Raw genomic sequence first — 20,116 nt, forward strand, 5'->3', positions numbered from 1 at the left:
TTCCATATACTTCAACAGCAGTTTCACATTCTCCCCCTCACCCAATTTTCTCTCTAATCCTACCTTCCACCCTTCCCACACTCAGTTATCATCACAGAAGCACCCTCTATCCCGCCTTTCAGTCTTCAACCATAAACCACTTCTCTCCTGGTCCATCACACATCATAATCAAATAGTTGATATGCAAAATAAAGAAAGAATAGTGAAAGCTGCAAAAGAGAAAAGACACCTAACATATAAAGGCCAATCCATTAGACTAGCAGCAGAATTCTCAACACAAACTCTAACACAAGGGGGTCATGAAAAATCATATTTCAGGCCCTGAAAGAAAACAACTGTCAACCTGGACTGGTCTATTCAGTATTTCATCCAATCATTGAGCAATACACATTATTTCAGCAGCTCATGGATCTTTCTCGGAAATAGATCATAGAAATCATATTTTAGGATAAAAAGCAATTGTAACCAAATTTAAAATATTGAAATACACACCAATATCATAACAGGTCACAAGGAAATAAAACCAGAAATCAACAACAAAAGAAACAGCAGAATATATAAAAACAAATGAAGGCTGAAAAACACATTGCTGAATGACCAGTGGGTCAGGAAAGAAATAAGTGAAAAATTCAAAATGTTCCTAAAATCTAATGAAAATGAACACACAACCTACCAGAACCTGTGGGACATAGCAAAGATTCTGATAAGGGGAAAGTTTGTACTTATGAGTGCCTACATTAAAAAAAAAACATTTCAAATAAACAACCTATTGATGTACTTTAAGATTTAAGAAAAACAAACAAAAAACTAGCATAAGGAATGAAATAATAAAATCAGGGGCTAGATCAATGAGATTGAGTGTAGAAACTATACAAAGGATCAATGAAACAAAGAATTGGTTCTTCAAAAAGATTAATAATATTGGTAAACCCTTAGCTAATATGTCTAAACAGCAAAGGAAAAAGACCTCAAAACTTGTACTCAAGTAACCTGGAAAATCTAGAAGAAAAGGATGAATTTCTTGATGCATTTAATTACCAAATTTGAACCAAGAAGAAATTAAGCACTTAAACAGATCTGCAACAAGCAATGATACTGAAACAGCATAGAGTGTCCCAAAAGAGACCAGAACCTGATCAATTCACAGCTAATTCTACCTGATCTTTGAAGTACTGGCACTAATATTTCTCAAACTTTTCTAAGAAACAGAAAGTGAAGGCACACTACCAAACTAATTCTATCAAGGCAGTATTATAATCATTGCAAAACCCAACAAAGATGCAAAAAACAAAAAATTACAGACCAATGGGTTTAATGAACATACATGCAAAAATTCTGAAAAATATCCTAGCAAACCAAATTCAACAATGCATCAGAAAGATTGTACAACATGATCAATTTGGATTCATCCCAGGGATGCAAGGATGGTTCCACATAGACAAATCTATAAATATAGTTCAGCATATAAATAGAAGCAAAGACAAAAACACATAGTCATTTCAATGAAAAAACGTTGACAAATTCAACCCCTTTCGTGATAAGAGCACTGAAGACACTAGGAATAGAAGGATGGTTCTCAATACAATAAAGGCTAAATATGTCAAACCAATAGCCAACATTATAATAAATGAGGAAAAACTGAAACCATTCCCACTAAGTTCAGGAAAGAAATAGGAATGACCACTTTCCCCACTCCTGTACAATATAATTTTTGAATTCCTAGCCAGAGCAGTAATGCAGGAGCAAGAAATAAAAATATTTCAAATAGGGAAGGAAGAATTCAGACTATCCCTACTCACAAATGATATGATCTTACACCTGAAAATCTGAAAAACTTCACTAAAATACTCTTAGAAATTATAAATACTTTTGGCAAAGTAGGAGGATACAAAATTAATACACATACCAAAAATGAACACATTGAGAGAGAATTCAGGGAATCGATCCCATTTCCAACAGCCTCAAACAATAAAATACTTAAGAATAAATTTAAGGAATGAAACAAAGAACTTTTCAATACAATTTATAAATCACTGAAATGAGAAATCAAAGAAGATATCAGAAGATGGAAAGATCTCCCATGCTCATGGATCTTCCAGAAAAATCAATATTGTGAATATGTCTATACTACCAAAAGCAATCTACCAGTTCAACACATTCTCTGTCAAAATTCCAAGGACATTCTTCAAAGAAATAGAAAAACCAATCCTAAAATTGATATGGAAACCCAAAAGACCTCCAATAGGCAAACCAATTCTGAGCAAAAGTCTAATGCTAGAGGGATCACAATACATGACTTCAAAGTACACAGAGATAGAGCAATAAAATACAGCATAGGTACTGACAGAAAAAGACAGTGAAACCACTGGAACAGAATAGAAGACTAAGGTATAAGTTCATGCTTTTAAAGCCAACTGATTTTTGACAAAAAATATATGAAGGAGAAACGACAGCCTCTTCAACAAATGTTGGTGGGAAAACTGAATATTTAAAAGTAAAAAATTGAAACTACACCTTTTCCTTTCACCTGGTTCTTAATATTAACTAGAGTGGATCCAAAATCTTAGTATAAGGTCTGCAACTTTGAAACAACTACAAGAAGTAGTAAGAAACACTGTGGAACATATAGGCATAGGCAACATCTTCCTAAATAGAAGTACAGGGGCCTAGTATCTAAGAGAAAGAAGGAATAAATAGTACTGCATCAAACTAAATAGATTCTACACAGAAAAGAAACACTCAGTAGACTCAAGTGACTGTCCACAGAATGGGAGAAAATCTTTCCCAGCAAATCATCTGGTTAGGGACTAATATCCAGAATCTACAGGAAGCTCAAAAATTCAATCCCGAAAGAATCAACAACCCCATGAAGAAATGGGCACATGAATTGCACAGGGAATTTTCAATGGAAGAGATAAAAATGACCAAAAACTACATGAAGAAGTGTTCAAAGTCACTGGCCATTAAATGCAAATCAAAACTGTACTGATTTCATCTCACCCCAGTTAGAATGACTATCTTCAAGAACAAAACCACAAATGTTGGTGAGGATAAGGCAAAACAAGAACCATTACACACTCTTGATGAGAATGTAAATTAATACAACCATTATGGAAAGCACTATGGAGATTCCTTAAAAAACTAAAAATAGACCTGCCATATGATCCCAGTAATACCATTTTTGGGTATATACCTGAAGGAGTGTGAGTCAGAATACAATAGAGACACTGGCACACCAATGTTCATAACAGTGCTGTTCACAATAGCCAAGCTATGGAAACAGCCCAGATTCCCCAGAACTGATGAATGGATTAGTAAGCTGTGATGTATAGACACATGAAATTGTAGTCGACCATAAGGAAAAATGAAGTTATGTGGTTTGAAGGTAAATGGATGGGATTGGAAGACATCATATTAAGGCTATATGTATTCTCTATGTTGAAGATAGAGCAAAAAGTAAATATACACAAAGAAACAAACATGACCACATACACATCTACAGTTAGGACATGTTGGCAATAGTGGACTGCAATTAGAACTCATGGGAGGAGGGAAGGGAAAGACTGAATGATAGAAACTCAATAATGTTGAAATACTTCACATCTGCATATGTAGAGGACATACAATATGTACTTAAAGCTTTTGAATAGTGGGAGTTGGGAGGGAAAGGGTAAGGAAGAGTAAGAGAGGGCATTGAAACTGACCAAAATAAAGCATAGTCACACTTGGGTACATTAGGAAAGTCCTTTGCATATTGACTTTTGAATTGATAATGAAAGACAGGACTGTATAATAGATGCAACGGGAGAGGTAACTATGGGAGTGAGGAGGGAGAAAGGAGCAGCTAAAAGTGAAGGAATATAATTGAAGGACTTCATTTAAAAATATAAAGTAGAGTGATGAAAACTCTTGTACTTGCTTTAAGTGGGACAGGGAAAGGGTGCTGGGACAACATGAAGAGGGTGATCTAGCTAATGTATAACATAAGGCTATTCAGAATTGTCACAACGAACCCCATAAAATGAATGTATGCTTACAAAATTAGAGTAAATAACTTATTGAAATTAATAAAATGAAAGCACAACATGTTAAAACATAACTGGTACAGCAACAGCAGTATCAAGAAGTAATTTTAGAGCAATATAAAAATAGAAAAAATAACAAGTAATCAACCAACAAATGTATGTCAAACATTCAGAAAAAGAAGTACAAATCAAAATTAATTGAAGGAAAGAAAACACAAATTTCAGAGTATAAGTAAATGAAATTGTGATTTAAAGGGCCCCACAAAAATCAATGAGAGTGGATTTTTTTGAAATGGCAAACAAAACCAACAGTACTTTAGCTACACTAAGGGGTAAACAAAAATCCAAATAAATAAAATTAAATATGTAAAGTGGATCATTAAAACTGATACCACAGGAATGAAAAGGATCAGCAGATGCTATTCTTACCAACCTTGTGCAAACAAATAGGAAATCTAGAAGAAATTAAGAATTTTCTGAATATACATAACCTACTGAAATTGAATCATGAGTACACTGAAATCTTCCCAAGCTGGCAATAAATACTGAATTTGAATCAGTAAAAAAAGTCTCCCAAGAAATATTTGGTACTGAATTCACTGATGACTTGCATCAAAGTTTCAAAGAATAACAAATTTTTCTCAAATTATTACGGAGAATTTAAAGGGAGGAACCCCTGCTAAGTTAATTCTACAAGACAGAATTAACAATATAATGGTAATGCTTTTATATAAAGGTAATTACATTCATATGAAAACCAGATAAGTGTTCAAAAAAAGAGAAAATTATTGGCCAATATCACAAACATAAAAATTCTCAAAAATACTATCGAAAAGAACAAAACAGCACATCAAAAAGATAATTCTCAATGATCTAGTGGGGCTTTTCCCTAGCATGCATGGATGGTCCATGAGTGAACTATACCACACCAACAGAAAGGAACTATTATGCTCATCTTAATGAATGCAAACAAGCATTTGGTAAAATTCAAGGTAACTTCATGATAAAAATTATAAACAAATGATGCATAAAAGGATCTTACTTCAACATAATAAAAACTACTCATGACAAATACACAGCTAAGCAGAAAGCTGAAATCATTATCTCTTAATTTTTCAAATAAGACAAGAGTACACTGCAGTGGTTTGGATAAGTGCTCCTTCAAGGACCAAATCTTGAAGTATTGTTCTCCATCCCTAAGCACTATTGATGTGCATACCATCTTAAAGATTTGGAGACTCCTTAGAGGTCTTTTAGTCATTAGCAGAATGATTTGTGAGAATATTGGGATTTCAACCTATTCTTCTTCCTCTCACATCAGAAACATGAGATAAGCAGATTTTCTATGTGCTTCAACCAGGATGCACTGACTCATTACAGACTAAATGCAACAATGTCAACTAATAACAGACTAAAGCCACCCAAAGAGTCAGCCAAGTAATATTTTTTATAATCTGGTTATACCAGACAATTTTCACCATAACAGAAACCTGATTAACATACATACTCTTCCCACTCTCAATCAATACACTACAAGAAGTTTTAGCCAGGTCAGTCATTAAATAGTAATAATAAAAAGGCAATTGAATATGAAGGGAAAAACCAAATTATACATGTTTGTAGATTATATGATTCTATATATACAAAAATCTAAATAGTCCATGAAAATATTTTTACAAGTGGCAAATTCAGTAATGATTTGAGATGTAGAAGCAAGAGAAGACCACAAAGCTGACTTACTTAAACTTATAAAATTATAAATTTGTATATAATGAGTCTATATGGTAAAAAATATGCTGATAAACACACAAAAATATCCTTACATATAAACAGTCTTAAAATGAACATTAGCATGGGGGCATTACATTATGAAGTAATGGTTTAAATCTGACCAATTGATCTGCATAGTTGGACACTCTGTATGTAATTCAATTACAAATCATTTAGTGATTTGTAATGAATTAGCAGCTTAATTAAAATGTAGATGTCTTTGCATATATGGAATTATAAGAATGAAATATCTTCATAGTTTTAATGTATGCTAGTTCAAAAATAAGTAAAATTACCTAAGAATAACTGTACAGTATAACCTACAAATGTTGAAGCACAATTTCACCTCACACTGTTTTTGAAGCACTCTATTGAAATGCCAACAATATTGAAAAAGATGTTTATGAAATTTTAAGCAGGTTTCATGGTGCTGTCTATATTTTTGTATCCATAACTGATTACAAAACTAGTTTAAGAATCTTCCATTCAAATTGTATTAAAAATTAAGGTTCAGTATACTTCAATGATAGTGAAGAAAACAAAACTGCTAAGTATTTGCCTTTTTACTATAGCTTAGTTAATATTTATAATCGCATTAGTATACCTACATATATAACACAGGTGTTATCATCTAAAAGGAAATCAGTCTTCCTGATATCAATCATCCAGAGTTTCCTTTGTTAATAACATAAAATGAACACTGGGATTCATTAATGAGTTTTGTGTTGTGGATTTGAGTACCATGTAAAGGAAATGAGCAGAAACAATGGAGAAAAGTGAATGATGCAAATCTGTTCTCGGGGGTCAGGAAATTATCCGTACTATATTACTCCCTTCTTTAAGGATAGTCTTTAAGATACACACTATACTGGGATCAAGTTGATAGTAAAATTGCTGTTTTAATGAGGAGCTTTGGATATTAAGTCCCCAGAGAGGTAGAGACCATAGGAGCTGGCACATATTCTCACACAAAAGCTCTGCTCCAGTCATGAAATAATACCTGAGCCTCCTCTAAGTAATGATCCTTTTGAACATGAGACTATTAAATCATTCAGTCTTCCTGCCCTTCCTGAACACAGATCTTCCATCTTCAATATCCAGAAGACATGGTGAACATCATTTCCCTTGAAGTATACCAGGTAACACAATGTCCCTTTGTAAATGTTGTAGAAAGGAGGAAGTTACGTTTTAGAATTTCATCCTGAGAATCAGTGAGGAGAGTAAGGAACAAAGCAGAGAAAAATATGAGAAACAACGTCCCCTGCTTCTCTTGTCAACTATCTGTCATCCTCTTGCTCTTAATAGGTCCCCATAGTTGTTTCCCTAATGCTGAACCAGACTCATGCTGCTCATCTCGTACTCTATCCAAGAAGAAGCCTCAATTTAAACATTTTTATTGGCATGTATTGATTATGCAGGGTGTTTCATTGCCAAGTTTCCATATATCCATCCAGTTTACCTTCATTACATTCATCCCCACCAGCATACATTCTCAAACTTTAGCCTACTTCAAAGATTTTCAAAAGATTTTATTGTTCAATTGACATATAAGAATACAAAGTACATTGAACATATTTATTCTCTTTCACCCTGTCTGTTCATTATCTCACTCGCACATGTACTCACCTCCTACCAGGACCTGTTTTACATTCTTGTCCATCAATTTTTAAGTATATTCATTGTTCAAAGAGGTTTCAGCATTGTATTTTATTCTTTATTCAGATTAGTCTCTTTTGTTACTCTCCCTGACCCATTCCTACCTAACTCCTATTATTTGGAAATTTTCACTTTGTTTCACAATGAAGGCCCATTTTTAAGAGCAGAAATTTGTCCATTCTCAAACATGATTACTATTACAAAATATGCTGAAATATGCTTCCATTTTTCTAGATTATTGGTGAGACTGTTTTTAGAGTATTAAATAATAGGACTGCCATAACTCAGTATCAGAGTCTGGGTGAGCAAACAAAAAATTTCACTTCTTCACAGTTTTGGAGAATAGCAGTCTAAAGATAAGTGTATCTACAGGGATGTTTGTCTAACAGGTTACCAAGTGATGATGCTGGTGGATAAATACATTTTGTTGTTGTTTTACCCAAAATTTCCATCAGTACTTTCAGCATCATGGAAGCAAAAAACCGAACTGCTATTTCAGAATTTCTTCTCCTGGGATTGAGTGATGATTTAAAACTGCAGCCTCTCATCTTCAGCATCTTCCTGTCCATGTACCTGGTCACCATCTTGGGAAACCTGATAATTATTCTGACCATCATCTATTACTTCCACCTCGACACACTTATGTATTTCTTTCTTTCTAACCTATCTGCTAATGATATTTGTTTCAGCACAAGTACAATCCCAAAGATGCTGCTGAATATCCAAAAGCAGGATCAGAACATTTCTTACATAGGCTGCATCAGCCAGGTCTGCTTTGGTTCAGTTTTTGGTGGCATGGAAAATTGTCTCCTTGCAGTGATGGCCTATGATCACTATGTGGCCATTTGTCACCCCCTGAGGTACACAATTATCATGAACCCCTGTCTCTGTGTTATGCTAGCTTTGATCTCTCTGTTCATTAGCACTGCAGTTGCTCTGCTGCACAGTCTGATGGTTTTGCGGTTGTCCTGCACAGAACCAAAAATCCCCCATTTCTTCTGTGAACTTGGTCAGATCATTAAACGCTCATGTTCTGATCCTCTGATCAATAATGTCCTGATATTTGTCACAGCTTGTGTATTTGGTGGTGTTCCTGTCGCTGGAATAATTTTCTCTTCTGTTAACATTGTTTTCTCTCTTCTGAGAATGCCATCATCAATAGGAAAGCATAAAGCCTTTTCAACCTGTGGGTCTCACCTGTCTGTTGTATCCTTGTTTTATGGGACAGGTTTTGGGGTTTACATTAGCTCTGCAGTTACTGACTCATCCTGGAAGTCTGCAGTGGCTTCAGTGATGTATTCTGTAGTCCCCCAAATGCTTAACCCCTTTATTTATAGCCTGAGAAACAAGGAAATGAAGGAAGCTCCGAGGAAACTTATCAGCATGACAACTTCTATTACATATCAATTGTTAAGGGCTTGGGTTTCTAGAGTAAATCAATGTGAAATATGCCAGAATGTGAGAAACTTCTGCCATTGTATTCTTCCAAAATGACTCGATAATGTATTTTCCAGGTGCATTTTAGTTATGGATTTGACAGTTTCATGCTTTGTTCTGTACCATTTTACACACAATTCTATCCTCTTAATTTAGTTCCTTTATGTGGAATCTAGAGAAGCCTGAAAGATCAAAATCTTAACATACCTTTAGGCACACTCACAGAAGGATATAAGTTGGAGAAGGCAACTAGAGCAGTGATAATATTTAAATAAAGATCATCATAGCTAGAGAACAACTTCTACCTGTTCATGTGGCTAAGACTGTCAGAATCTCATCCAAGAATAATATCTAATGAGAAAGAAGAGGGGGAAATCATAGCCTGTCAGATATCATTAGACTTATTACTGGTTAACAAAATCCTTTGGAGGGTATCATAACCTTCTGCATATTTAGGAATGATTAAATGACATTAGAATTTTGAGATATTTGAATGATACTGGAAGCTGATCAGTAAATATTCCCTAAGTATTAATGAGGAAAATGAACTCTTACATTAATTGGTACTCATCAATAAAGACAATTGCTTTATAAAACAAGATGGTACTGGCACAAAAACAGACATGAAGACCAGTGGAACAGAATAGAGGACCTGGATATGAATCCACACAACTATACCCACCTCATTTTTGACAATGGTGCCAAAAATATACAATGGAAAAAAGACAGCAGCTTTAACAAATATTGTTGGGAAAAGTGGTTATCCATCTGCAAGAAACTGATGTATGTCTATCATCTTGTACTGGCATTAACTCAAAAATGGATTAAGGACCTAAATATCAGACCTGAAATGCTGAAGTTACTACAGTAAGGAGCAGGAAACACTCTGGAAGTAATAGGTGTAGGCAAAGAATTCCTGAATAGAATGCCAGAAGCCCAGCAACTAAGAGAAATGATGAATAAATGGGAGTTTTCATAAAATTAAAAAGCCTCTGCACATCAAAAGAAATGGTCTCTAAACTGAAGAGACCACCCACAGAGTGGGAGAAAATATTTGCCAACTATACATCAGACAAGGGACTGATAACCAGAACATACAGGGAACATAAGAAACTAAACACTCCTAAAATCAAGGAACCAATTAAGAAATGGGCAACTAAACTAAATAGAACTTTCTCAAAAAAAGAAATTAAAATAGCCATAAAACACATGAAAAAATGCTCACTGTCTCTAGCCATAAAGGGAGTGCAAATCAAAATTTCACTAGAATTCTACCTCACCCCTGTTAGAATAGCCATCACCACAAACACCAACAACAACATGTGCTGGTGAGGATGTGGGGAAAAAGGAACCCTAGTCCACTGCTGGCAGGAATGCAAGCTGGTGCAACCACTCTGGAAAAAAATGTGGAGATGTCTTAAAAATCTAAACATGGACCTGCCATATGATTCAGCAATCCCACTCCTGGGTATATGCCCAAAGGAATGCAACACAGGTTACTCCACAGGCACCTGCACACCCATGTTTATTGCAGTACAATTCACAGTAGCCACATTATGGAAACAAACAAGATGCCCTACTACTGATGAGTGCATCAAGAAAATGTAGTACTTGTACACAATGGAATTTTACTCAGCTGTGAAGAAGAATGAAATCTTATCATTTGCAAGTAAATAGACGGAACTGGAGAACATTATTCTGAGCGAGGTGAACCAGATTAAGAAGACCAAACTTCGTATGTTCTCCCTCATATGCAGACTTTAAATCTAGGGCAAATGCAGCAATGTGGTTGGACTTGGATCACATGATAAGGGGAGAGCACATACGGGAGATATAGGAATAGGTAGAAAACCCAAAACATGAAAGCATTTGATGTCCCCACACCAGAGGAACTAACACAGAAACCTTAAAGCGACAGAGGTTATCATGAGAGGGGGATCAGGAACCAGTGTAAAGATCAGTGAGAGATGAATCAACATGGGTCGTAACACATGGGTACACAAAAACAATTTGGGGAATCTTTCTGTATAGGTATCCTTAACTGAACTAAAACGCTTTGTATTCCTTATTACGCTTGTTTCTTTTCTTCAACAAAATTAGTGATAAGGGCAGAACAGGACTGACCTGGACCTGAGGGAGTGAGAGGGGGACATAGTGGGGAGAGGTGGGATGTGTGGAGAAATGACCTAAACAATGTATGCACATGTGAATAAATGAATTTAAAAAAAGAGAATTGCTTTTCATTAAAAGGACTTCAGAGGGGAACAATATGCCATAACCTAGAGGTGAGCATCTTTCAGTCCACCACAAGTGGTCACTTTAGGAAATACAGCTGTCTAGTTTGACACCCAATATTGACTCCAGAGAAAGAAAATTTAGGGTCCTTCCCTGAATACATTTATAGTTATCTTTTCCATACATCTACATTACTACATTCCTTTCTTCTTCATCCTTTTCTTCTTCCTGCTACACTTCTTCTTTCCTTCTCCTCTCTCCCTCCCTCTCTCTGTCTCTCTTGATCATTGGCCCTTAATATTGTCATTTTCACAGGACAGTAATGCTTTCAATCACCCTTGAGGAAATTCCTGTACAATGTACTTCATAAATATGCTGTAGTTTAACTGTGTTAAAATTTTTTGATGGTGCAGCGGTTTGATCTCAGGGTCTTGCACTTGCCATGAAGGCACTGTCCACTTGATGCACATCCTCATCCTTGACTGTGTTAAATTCTAACTAAGTGATTGATTTCATGTCTTCTTGTTAGTGTCATCATTTTTTTTTGCAGTGCTGAGGATTGAACTTAGGGCCTTCACTTGAGACACTCCAAAAGCCCTATTTTTGTGAAGGGTTTTTCAAGATAGGGTCTCGTGAACTGTTTTCCTGGGCTGGCTTTGAACCACGATCCTCCTGATCTCTGCCTCCTGAATAGTTAGGACTACAGGTGTTAGCCACCAGTGCCCAGCTAGTCTCATCATTGTACTTAAGAATCAATCATGTTTTTATTCGTTTATTATTAATAGCTCATGTTTTTATTTTGTGCCTGGGGACATTAGAATAAGAATATCTGGTGTTTATGAAATTTTGATGTCTATATTGTGATATTTTGAATTAAGCTTTTTGAAAAAATCCTCTGTGACTTTTGAAGGTAATAAAAATTAATAGGGATGAATTGTTGGCTGACACAGTGTAGCTTGCCATGGATTGGTACTTCTAAGGACTTTTCCTAAATTACTGAGCTAATTTACCTTCCCACTAAATACTTCTGGTGTTCCACAAATAACTTCATTTACTCTGACAATATCATTGGTGTGGAATAGCATTTCATTAACACACATTTCTACTACTATGAAATTAAGAATCCCTTTTCCCTATTAAGTGCCATCAATTTTCCTGTTTTTTTAAACATTATTTTTGATATTTCCATTGAGAGGCTTAAGTGTTAAAATACTTCATAATTCTTTTGTGGGGATTGATCCTTAGTGTCTCTTCCATGCTAGCCAAGCATAAAGTTTCATCCTCAACTCCAAAATAGATTTTATTTTGTTATTGGAATAGTTGTCCTTGAAATATGAATATATAGCTAATTTAGTCTTCTGGAGTGACTCTACTTTTGTATTTACTTTGTAGTGCTTACTATATGCCCTCAAGCATGTAGGTTTCACATTGTTTAATTTGTCAATATTTTCTTTGGTATGTGTTCAATACTCCTGATATTGAAACCCCTCCTTGCTTCAGTAAAAGTTTTATATGCCTTTTTTTGTAATTTACAGAGAAAAAACAAGAAATTTCTTTTAGCATTTAATTTGAGACAATTACCCAAACTCATTTCTATTTTGTAACACATTTGACTAAGCAGACCATCCATTCACTATAATGGCAATTCAGAATAAAGGTTTATGCGATACTACTTTTATGGATTTTCTTTTCTGAACAATAGAACTGTTGTATTTTTCTTACATTAATTTCACGTCTTCATCATTGTAGCATATTCCCCAATTAAAACAAAATTTGTTGTGGCCACAAATGAGCTGTAAAACATTTTTACTTATAATCACAATGGTACCATGTGCACAGGTCAATTGCCTTTTTGAAGGCTTGCAATTGTCTGCATGATATTGTTAATCCAGAAACACAAATTAAATCTAAGAACAGTAATCTGTGTTAATATGTTTGTGTATAATATATGCTACTGTTTTGAATGAAACAGTGAAATATCATTTCAATGTCTAATCCAATATTATTGCACATAATAAATTGGAAGTTTCACTTTATAGTACACAAAATCAGGTTCAAACTTACTTGATCTATCAGCACTCACTTTTGCATTATTTATGCTACAATGACTATATTATTACTTGCATTTGCAACATATGCATATATTATATAATATACTTAAAATAAAAACATAACAATATATACCGGATACTCTTTGTAAGAATGATTTTGACTATAAAGATACCTAGGGAAAAAGAACTAGAATTCAATATGAAAGGAAGATATGTCCGTGAGTGAATGGCCCTTGAGATGGACAATGGCAGAAACAGGTAGACAGCAAAAGACCACAAGTTTGTGCTGACAGATTATCTCAGACTAAGTTGGGAAAGGCAACAACAAAGTTCCCAAATTACTCTCTCATTTCCTTACTCGATTATCTTAATAATTTTCCATAATAAGGAAATCACACTTAGCACATGTGAGTTCCTTTAAAATCTATTTGTATTCATTAAATAATTACTCTACTTCAATTATGCCAACTCTGGAAGTGTTCAAGTGTGATTTGCTCAGTGCCATTTTCAGTCTCCATTATCCTTCCTCTTTCTACATCTTTCCAGGATGACTAGAAATTTATGATACTGAAATTTCTCCTCCTAGGAATCAGCTTAGGGCATACCAACAAAAATGTTTACATTGTTCAATTTTATCTAAAGACTGAACTTTTCATCATTTTCCTCATTTGCTTTTTGGGGAAAGAAACATGCAACATATCCTTATAGGAGATTAGTGTTTTATCTATAAGTAAGAGTGTACAATTAATATCCCATGAAATAATAGTCATTATAAATGCCAGTTTCTGAACTATATTCTCTAAACAAGTGTGTGTCCTTGTTTGAATCAGTCTTTTGCTACATAATCATTTTATAATGGGAGACATTGAAAATGAAGGAATCACTTGTTGATTTTCAGAAGCAGGAGGTAGAACCACATCAACCTGTCCAAATTACTAATGCTGCAGTCTTTGAGGTCACATTATGTGGTGGTAGATAGTCAGCTCTGAATCTCAGTCTCTTGGCTTCAAATTCCTGAACCACTATGTCATAGCATCAAGGTTTGTTGTCTCAGTGCATCCATGTGTCCATAACTAAGTCACATTCCCTTTATCCTAAAATGAAATCTGGGCTGAAATGGGAGCCATGGAGGTACCTGACTCTTAAAGCTTTTGAAAGTATAAAATCAGTCAATATTAGTAAAGTCCTGAGAAATGTGCCCAGTAATAAAATGCCATAAGTGCTATGTTGATATAAGTTTATTGTAATGTATATGTATTAGAATCATTTATGATAATATTCATATTAGAAAAATTAAATCAAGGGCTAAATATTCAAACAATAGGACAAAGAAATGATATAGGTTATTAAAGAGGTCTGTGAAAAGCTAGCTCTTGCTGAAGATGCTATTTTGTTTCATGGACTTGGAAACTTTTAGTTCTCTCTGTAGATTAACAAAGAACTAGGTAAATCCATAAAAATTTATTAATTCTACTCTATGCAATGGAAAAATTATTTAATCATGTGATAAGATTGACAATTTTATGGGCAAGGTGTCCTCATATATATTGGTTCCAAGGTTAACAGCACAACATTTTGGAATGTCTTCATAGTTCCCTATGTCAATCTAAGTCCAAAATTATGAATCTGGAACACTGTGGGGCCAGCCCTCTGTGCTGTTATAAGTCTTCCAGCTGATTCTCATGTAAGATCCCTTAGGGAACCACTTGCTAAAACCTAGAATGAATATTTTCATGTTCATTTTCTTGGTAGTTTGATATTTGAATCAAACAATCAATCAATACATCCATCATTGAATATGCTGAAAATCCTTGCATGGTAGATATAAAGACCAACTTGTCCATGTGTGAAATCCTCCCAAAATTTTATAGAACTTGGTTTGCTAAGTTTTTTAAAGAGCTTTCACATCTATGTTCATCAAGAACATTGGCATTGAGTTTCCTTTTATTGTGTTGGGTGTTTTGTCTTTGGTGAGGGAATTATTGTACTCTCATTAAAGATTTGTGAAAGTATTTCCTATTATCTTCAGTCTTTGAAGGAATTTGTGAACAATTGCTCTTTCTTAGTGGTTTCTACAAGTCACTGCCAAATCAAGTGTGTCCTGGATTTCCTTTGATGGGAGACATTTCCTTACTGATTTACTTTCCTAAACTGTTATTAGTAGGTTCTATTTTCTATGTCTTCATGAATCAATCTTGATGGATTACATGTGTCTAGGAATTTCTCCATTTCCTGCAAGTTATCTAATTTGTTTCATAATTTTCATAGTAACTTGACATGAACATTCAAACATCTTATGATACTTCAAATATAAGTACAATAATACTTAGTATGTTCTCAGTACATAAAGTTTAGTTTCTTTCCTTTGAGAAATGACAGCATATTTACTAATGAAGTAAAAGTGTCACAAAATCATGTCAAGCTATTTAGATAATATGATTATGAGAATTTTGCAAATAAGGAAAATAAGTAGAGGGCATTCTAACATGACCTCAGAAGGAAGGTGTTTTTTAGGAAACATCTCAGTAACTACTTAACCAAAGATGAATATTCAGTACATTTTCCTCAAAGTGGGTTTTCCTATTTTATAGAACCCACATTGCCCTAACCACAGGAATAGACTGAATCTAGTCTCTGCATATGATCTGTTCCTTGCTAGCCCTTTTCTAACTGATTAAGCTTCTGTAAATTTTGTTCTTCTCAGACATATCCATAAAAGTTCATTAACTGTTGTTCTCTTCTATGGAGATCAATGAACTGGAGCATTAAGATTGAAATCATTTGTGAAATGGTACACAGCTGGACCCAATACAGTCAGATTTTTAGCACAGGTTAAGGTGTAATTACATTTCACAGTATATTCTCTGAACACTGTTCAACTTAAAACATATGAGTTGTTCATATCTGTAATTTTCCATATACTCTGGTTAAAGGCAGGTAATAAAAATTAAAGTGATACAGTACATAAGGGAATCATTTGTCAAGTACTGATAATGTTTTAAAATGAGCAGGAAAAATCCAACTCAATTTGAAATATGACTTCATGTGTTGGTGTGATAATTGTATAAATGTAAATTTAGGATAGGCGTGGGGGCTCAAGCCTGTATTCCACACAACTTCAGAAATGGGGCTTAGGTAGCTCCCAGTGGGTTTTGAGAGCATCCCCATGGAGAGCAATTTGTGCAAAAAATCTGCATGAGTCTGTCCTAACCAAAAAAAGCCTGCTATGGTGGCATATACCCATCATCCAAGCTATTCGAAAAGATTAAATAGGATGATTGCTGTACAACCTGACCTATGCATAAATTCGAGAACCTATCTCAAGAATAACCAAACAAAAAAGAGCTAGGGGCGTGGATCAAGTGATAGAACATTTGAAGTCCAAGAGGTCAAACTCCAGCAACACAAAAAAGTTAATGTAATATGATATAGTGGTTACCTAAGTCTGGAGAAGGCAGGGAGGAGGAAGAGATAAGGTAAGATCAGTCAATAGGTACAAAATTATAAATAGCTAGGAGGAATAAGTTATGGTATTTCATTGCACTTTAGTATACTGCATGTTATAAAGTAGGGTTTTGATGATGAGTGGATTAAGACAATGTGATAGATATATGTATATGTACATATATAATGGAATATTTTTCAACCATAAGGAAAAATGAAATTTTGTCATTCACAGGTAAATGGATGAAAATAGGAAACATCATCTTAAGTGAAGTAAGCCAAGTTCGGAAAGACAAGGGTCACATATTTCCTCTCATATGTTGAAGAAAGATCCAAATACTAATATAAGCATTACCATATATTTACATTATATTTCAGAGTATCTACTCTGAGCAGTGTTTAACTTAAAATATATGAATTGCATATATATTGCAATATATATATATATATACATATACATACAAAATATGTTCCTAGAAGTGGGAGTGTTCAGGGAGACTAAGGAAGGATGAAGAGAAACAAAGATTGACAGACAGTGAATAATATTATAATACATCACATCTGTGTAGGAAAAGACACAATTAATTGCTGTGGAGCAATACAGGGTAGTGGAAATGGTAAAGAAGAGTAATAGAGAGGGTTAGATGGATAAATGTACAATACATTTATAGGGAAGATTCCAAGGCAAAATTCCACTGAACAATGAGCAAACACTTGAACAATGAAGGATGGAAATGTAAAACAAGACACCTTAAGGGGGAGGGTAATAGCAGCAGGAGGAGGTTAATGAAGAGGTTAAAGTGGATAATATGGTTAAGGTACTTTCTATACATGTATGAATATGGAACATTGAAGTCTGTCAATGTTATTTTTTGAAGGGGAGAAGGAAATGAGGAAGAATGATGGAGAGATTGAACCAAATCACTGTACAATATGTGTGTATATGGAAATGTCACAATTAAACAGTCTACATAGCTATCATATACTAATAAAAGCATTTTAAAAGGTAAAGGAGGATTTTGAGAGAGCACAGCATACAGTCCCTTATTTCCAGTCATGTATGAATGAATGAGGTTTTTGTTTTCACAGATCAAAACAGAAGTCTAGGAAAGATACATCAGGGGCATAATACACAACAAATTTCTTAAGAATATTTCCAAAAGTTTCTATTTAATATTTGCAGATTATAGTTGACTACAGAGCTAAAATCATAGGAAGAAAAACCACAGCTAAATGGGTTTACCACATTTAACTAAACAATACAAAAAACTCTGCAAAATGAATTTGCAAGTTTACTTGGCTATAATAATAATTTCATTTTGTGTCTCTTAAATATATAAAATTAAATTACATGCAAGGACTACTTCTTCATCAAATTTATTTATTTTTAATGTTATATATCTTTCAAAATCCACAGGATAAAAGTGTACTCCTGACACACCATAACACTATTATATCTTAAAAACAAGACACAAGTATCATATGTTAGCTTCAACTCTTACTTGACAGAAAGTACTGGGGTTTAATCTTGGCCTTGTACTTGCTAGACAAGCAATTTATCACTTGATCAGCATTCCAGCTATTTTTGTTTAATTTGTCTTTAGCTAGGTCTTGTGTTTCTGTATTCCCCTATATCTGCCTTCCAAGTAGATTGAATTATAGAAAGATTCCACCTTGCTTGTCTTGGAGCTGTTCTGAAGAGTTGGTGGTGAATGCAATCGATCCCAAGGCTGGTAAGAACAGATGTCTTCCTGAGCAATCCCTTGATTTTCGTAGGAACCACTGACTCTCAGTGATACTTTAAAGATGACTTTCTTCTTCCTTCTTTCTATCTTTACACACAACATCTCCAACCTATGACAAAGGTCTTCTAAGTTTGCAGAAACTGAATTAATTTTATTCAAACATTTCATTTTGTTGAATTCATGTGAGATGAATAAACAGTGAACATTCTTAAAATTACAAGCTAGAAGGGAAATATTAAAGTCACCCTTAGCAAATATTCAATGATGAGGAATCAAAACAGAAAACTGTAGTCAAAATTATGATTAAAAATCACAAAAACATATCACATTAGTGGCTCTACCAAAAATGTTGAAATATATCAAAACACAAATCAGTGAAGTTAAATTGTGATGCATATGTATAAATAAATGTATGAAATCAAAAGGCATACAGGTCCAAAATAAAGGTATTGGTATGGAATATGATAACAAAAAATACATTGAATATTTACTGTTTGCTAGAATTGTGCTAAGTGTCTTTTCAACAGCTATAACACACTCATCGGGGACACTCATAAGATTATTATTAGACCATTCACATTATCATTGCCCATGGTCTTGTAGAAACTCACATTCAAATAGTTAAGAAACATCACATGAATTTTCAAGACTCCCAATGCCAGTACAGAACAAAGTCAGTTCCCAATCCTGAGTAGAAACATCCTTAGTCATTATGATATTTACTCCTCCTGCCAAAAGAAATTGGTAGTGAAGAGATCCCCATTTGGCTCACTTCGAACTTGAGGCATTCTAAAAGGCCACGTCCAAAGACACAACACAGTCAAAAAGAAGATCTTCTGATTAATTTCCTCAAGGCTTCTTTCATGTCCCTGTTCCTCAAGCTGTAGATAAATGGGTTCATCATTGGAGGGACTACAGTATACATTAATGAAGCCACTGCAGTAATCCTGGATGTTTCAGCAAGTGCAGAACTAATGTATACACCAAAGGCTGTTCCATAGAACAAGGAAACAATAAAGAGATGAGATCCACAGGTGGAAAAAACCTTATACCTTCTCCCTGCTGATGGCATTCCCAGGATACAGGAGACAATTTTAAGGTAAGAGAAAATAATTCCAAGGAGAGGAACACCACCCAATAAGCTAGTCACTGTATACACCAAGATATTATTGATGAGAGTATCAGAACAGGCAAGCTTGATAACCTGGTCAAGTTCACAGAAGAAGTGGGGGATTTCAAAATCTGTGCAGAAGGACAGCCGTAACATCATCAGACTGTGCAGCAGGGCATCCCCAATGCTAATGAACAAGGAGAACAAAATCAATAAAGTACACAGACAAGGTTTCATGATGACTGTATAACTAAGGGGAAAGCAGATGGCCACATAACGATCATAAGCCATTGCTGCAAGGAGAAAGTTTTCCAATCCAGCAAAAATGAGGACAAAGCAGACCTGGGTGAGACAGCCTGTATAACTGATGGTTTTGCTCTGCCTCTTCATGTTCACCAGCATCTTGGGGACTGTGCTGGTGCTGAAACAGATGTCAGTGGATGAGAGATTAGAGAGAAAGATGTACATGGGGGTATGAAGGTGAGAGTCAGAGGTGATAGCCAGGATGATGAGCAGATTCCCAAGCACTGTGACCAGATACATGGACAGGAAAAATCCAAAGAGAATGGACTGCAAGTCTGGATCCTCTGAGAGTCCCAGGAGGAGAAATTCCATGATACCTGTTTGGTTTCCTGAAACCAT

General features: G+C 34.8%; 2 protein-coding genes across 2 annotated transcripts; one reads left to right on the top strand and one right to left on the bottom strand.

The window, feature by feature from the left end:
- Positions 1-823: 823 nt before the first annotated feature.
- Positions 824-9,210, top strand: LOC109678781 (olfactory receptor 7G2-like). Its single transcript, XM_074054191.1, has one exon. It carries the CDS (start codon positions 7,920-7,922, stop codon positions 8,943-8,945), a length of 1,026 nt encoding a protein of 341 aa, XP_073910292.1. The 5' UTR covers positions 824-7,919; the 3' UTR covers positions 8,946-9,210.
- A 9,973-nt stretch (positions 9,211-19,183) lies between these two features.
- On the bottom strand, positions 19,184-20,116 carry LOC109678780 (olfactory receptor 7G2-like). The gene has a single exon (XM_020154227.2). The coding sequence runs from the start codon at positions 20,114-20,116 to the stop codon at positions 19,184-19,186; it is 933 nt and encodes a 310-aa protein (XP_020009816.2).

This window comes from Castor canadensis, chromosome 14, assembly GCF_047511655.1.
Source record: "Castor canadensis chromosome 14, mCasCan1.hap1v2, whole genome shotgun sequence".
NCBI classification, from domain to species: Eukaryota; Metazoa; Chordata; class Mammalia; order Rodentia; family Castoridae; genus Castor; species Castor canadensis.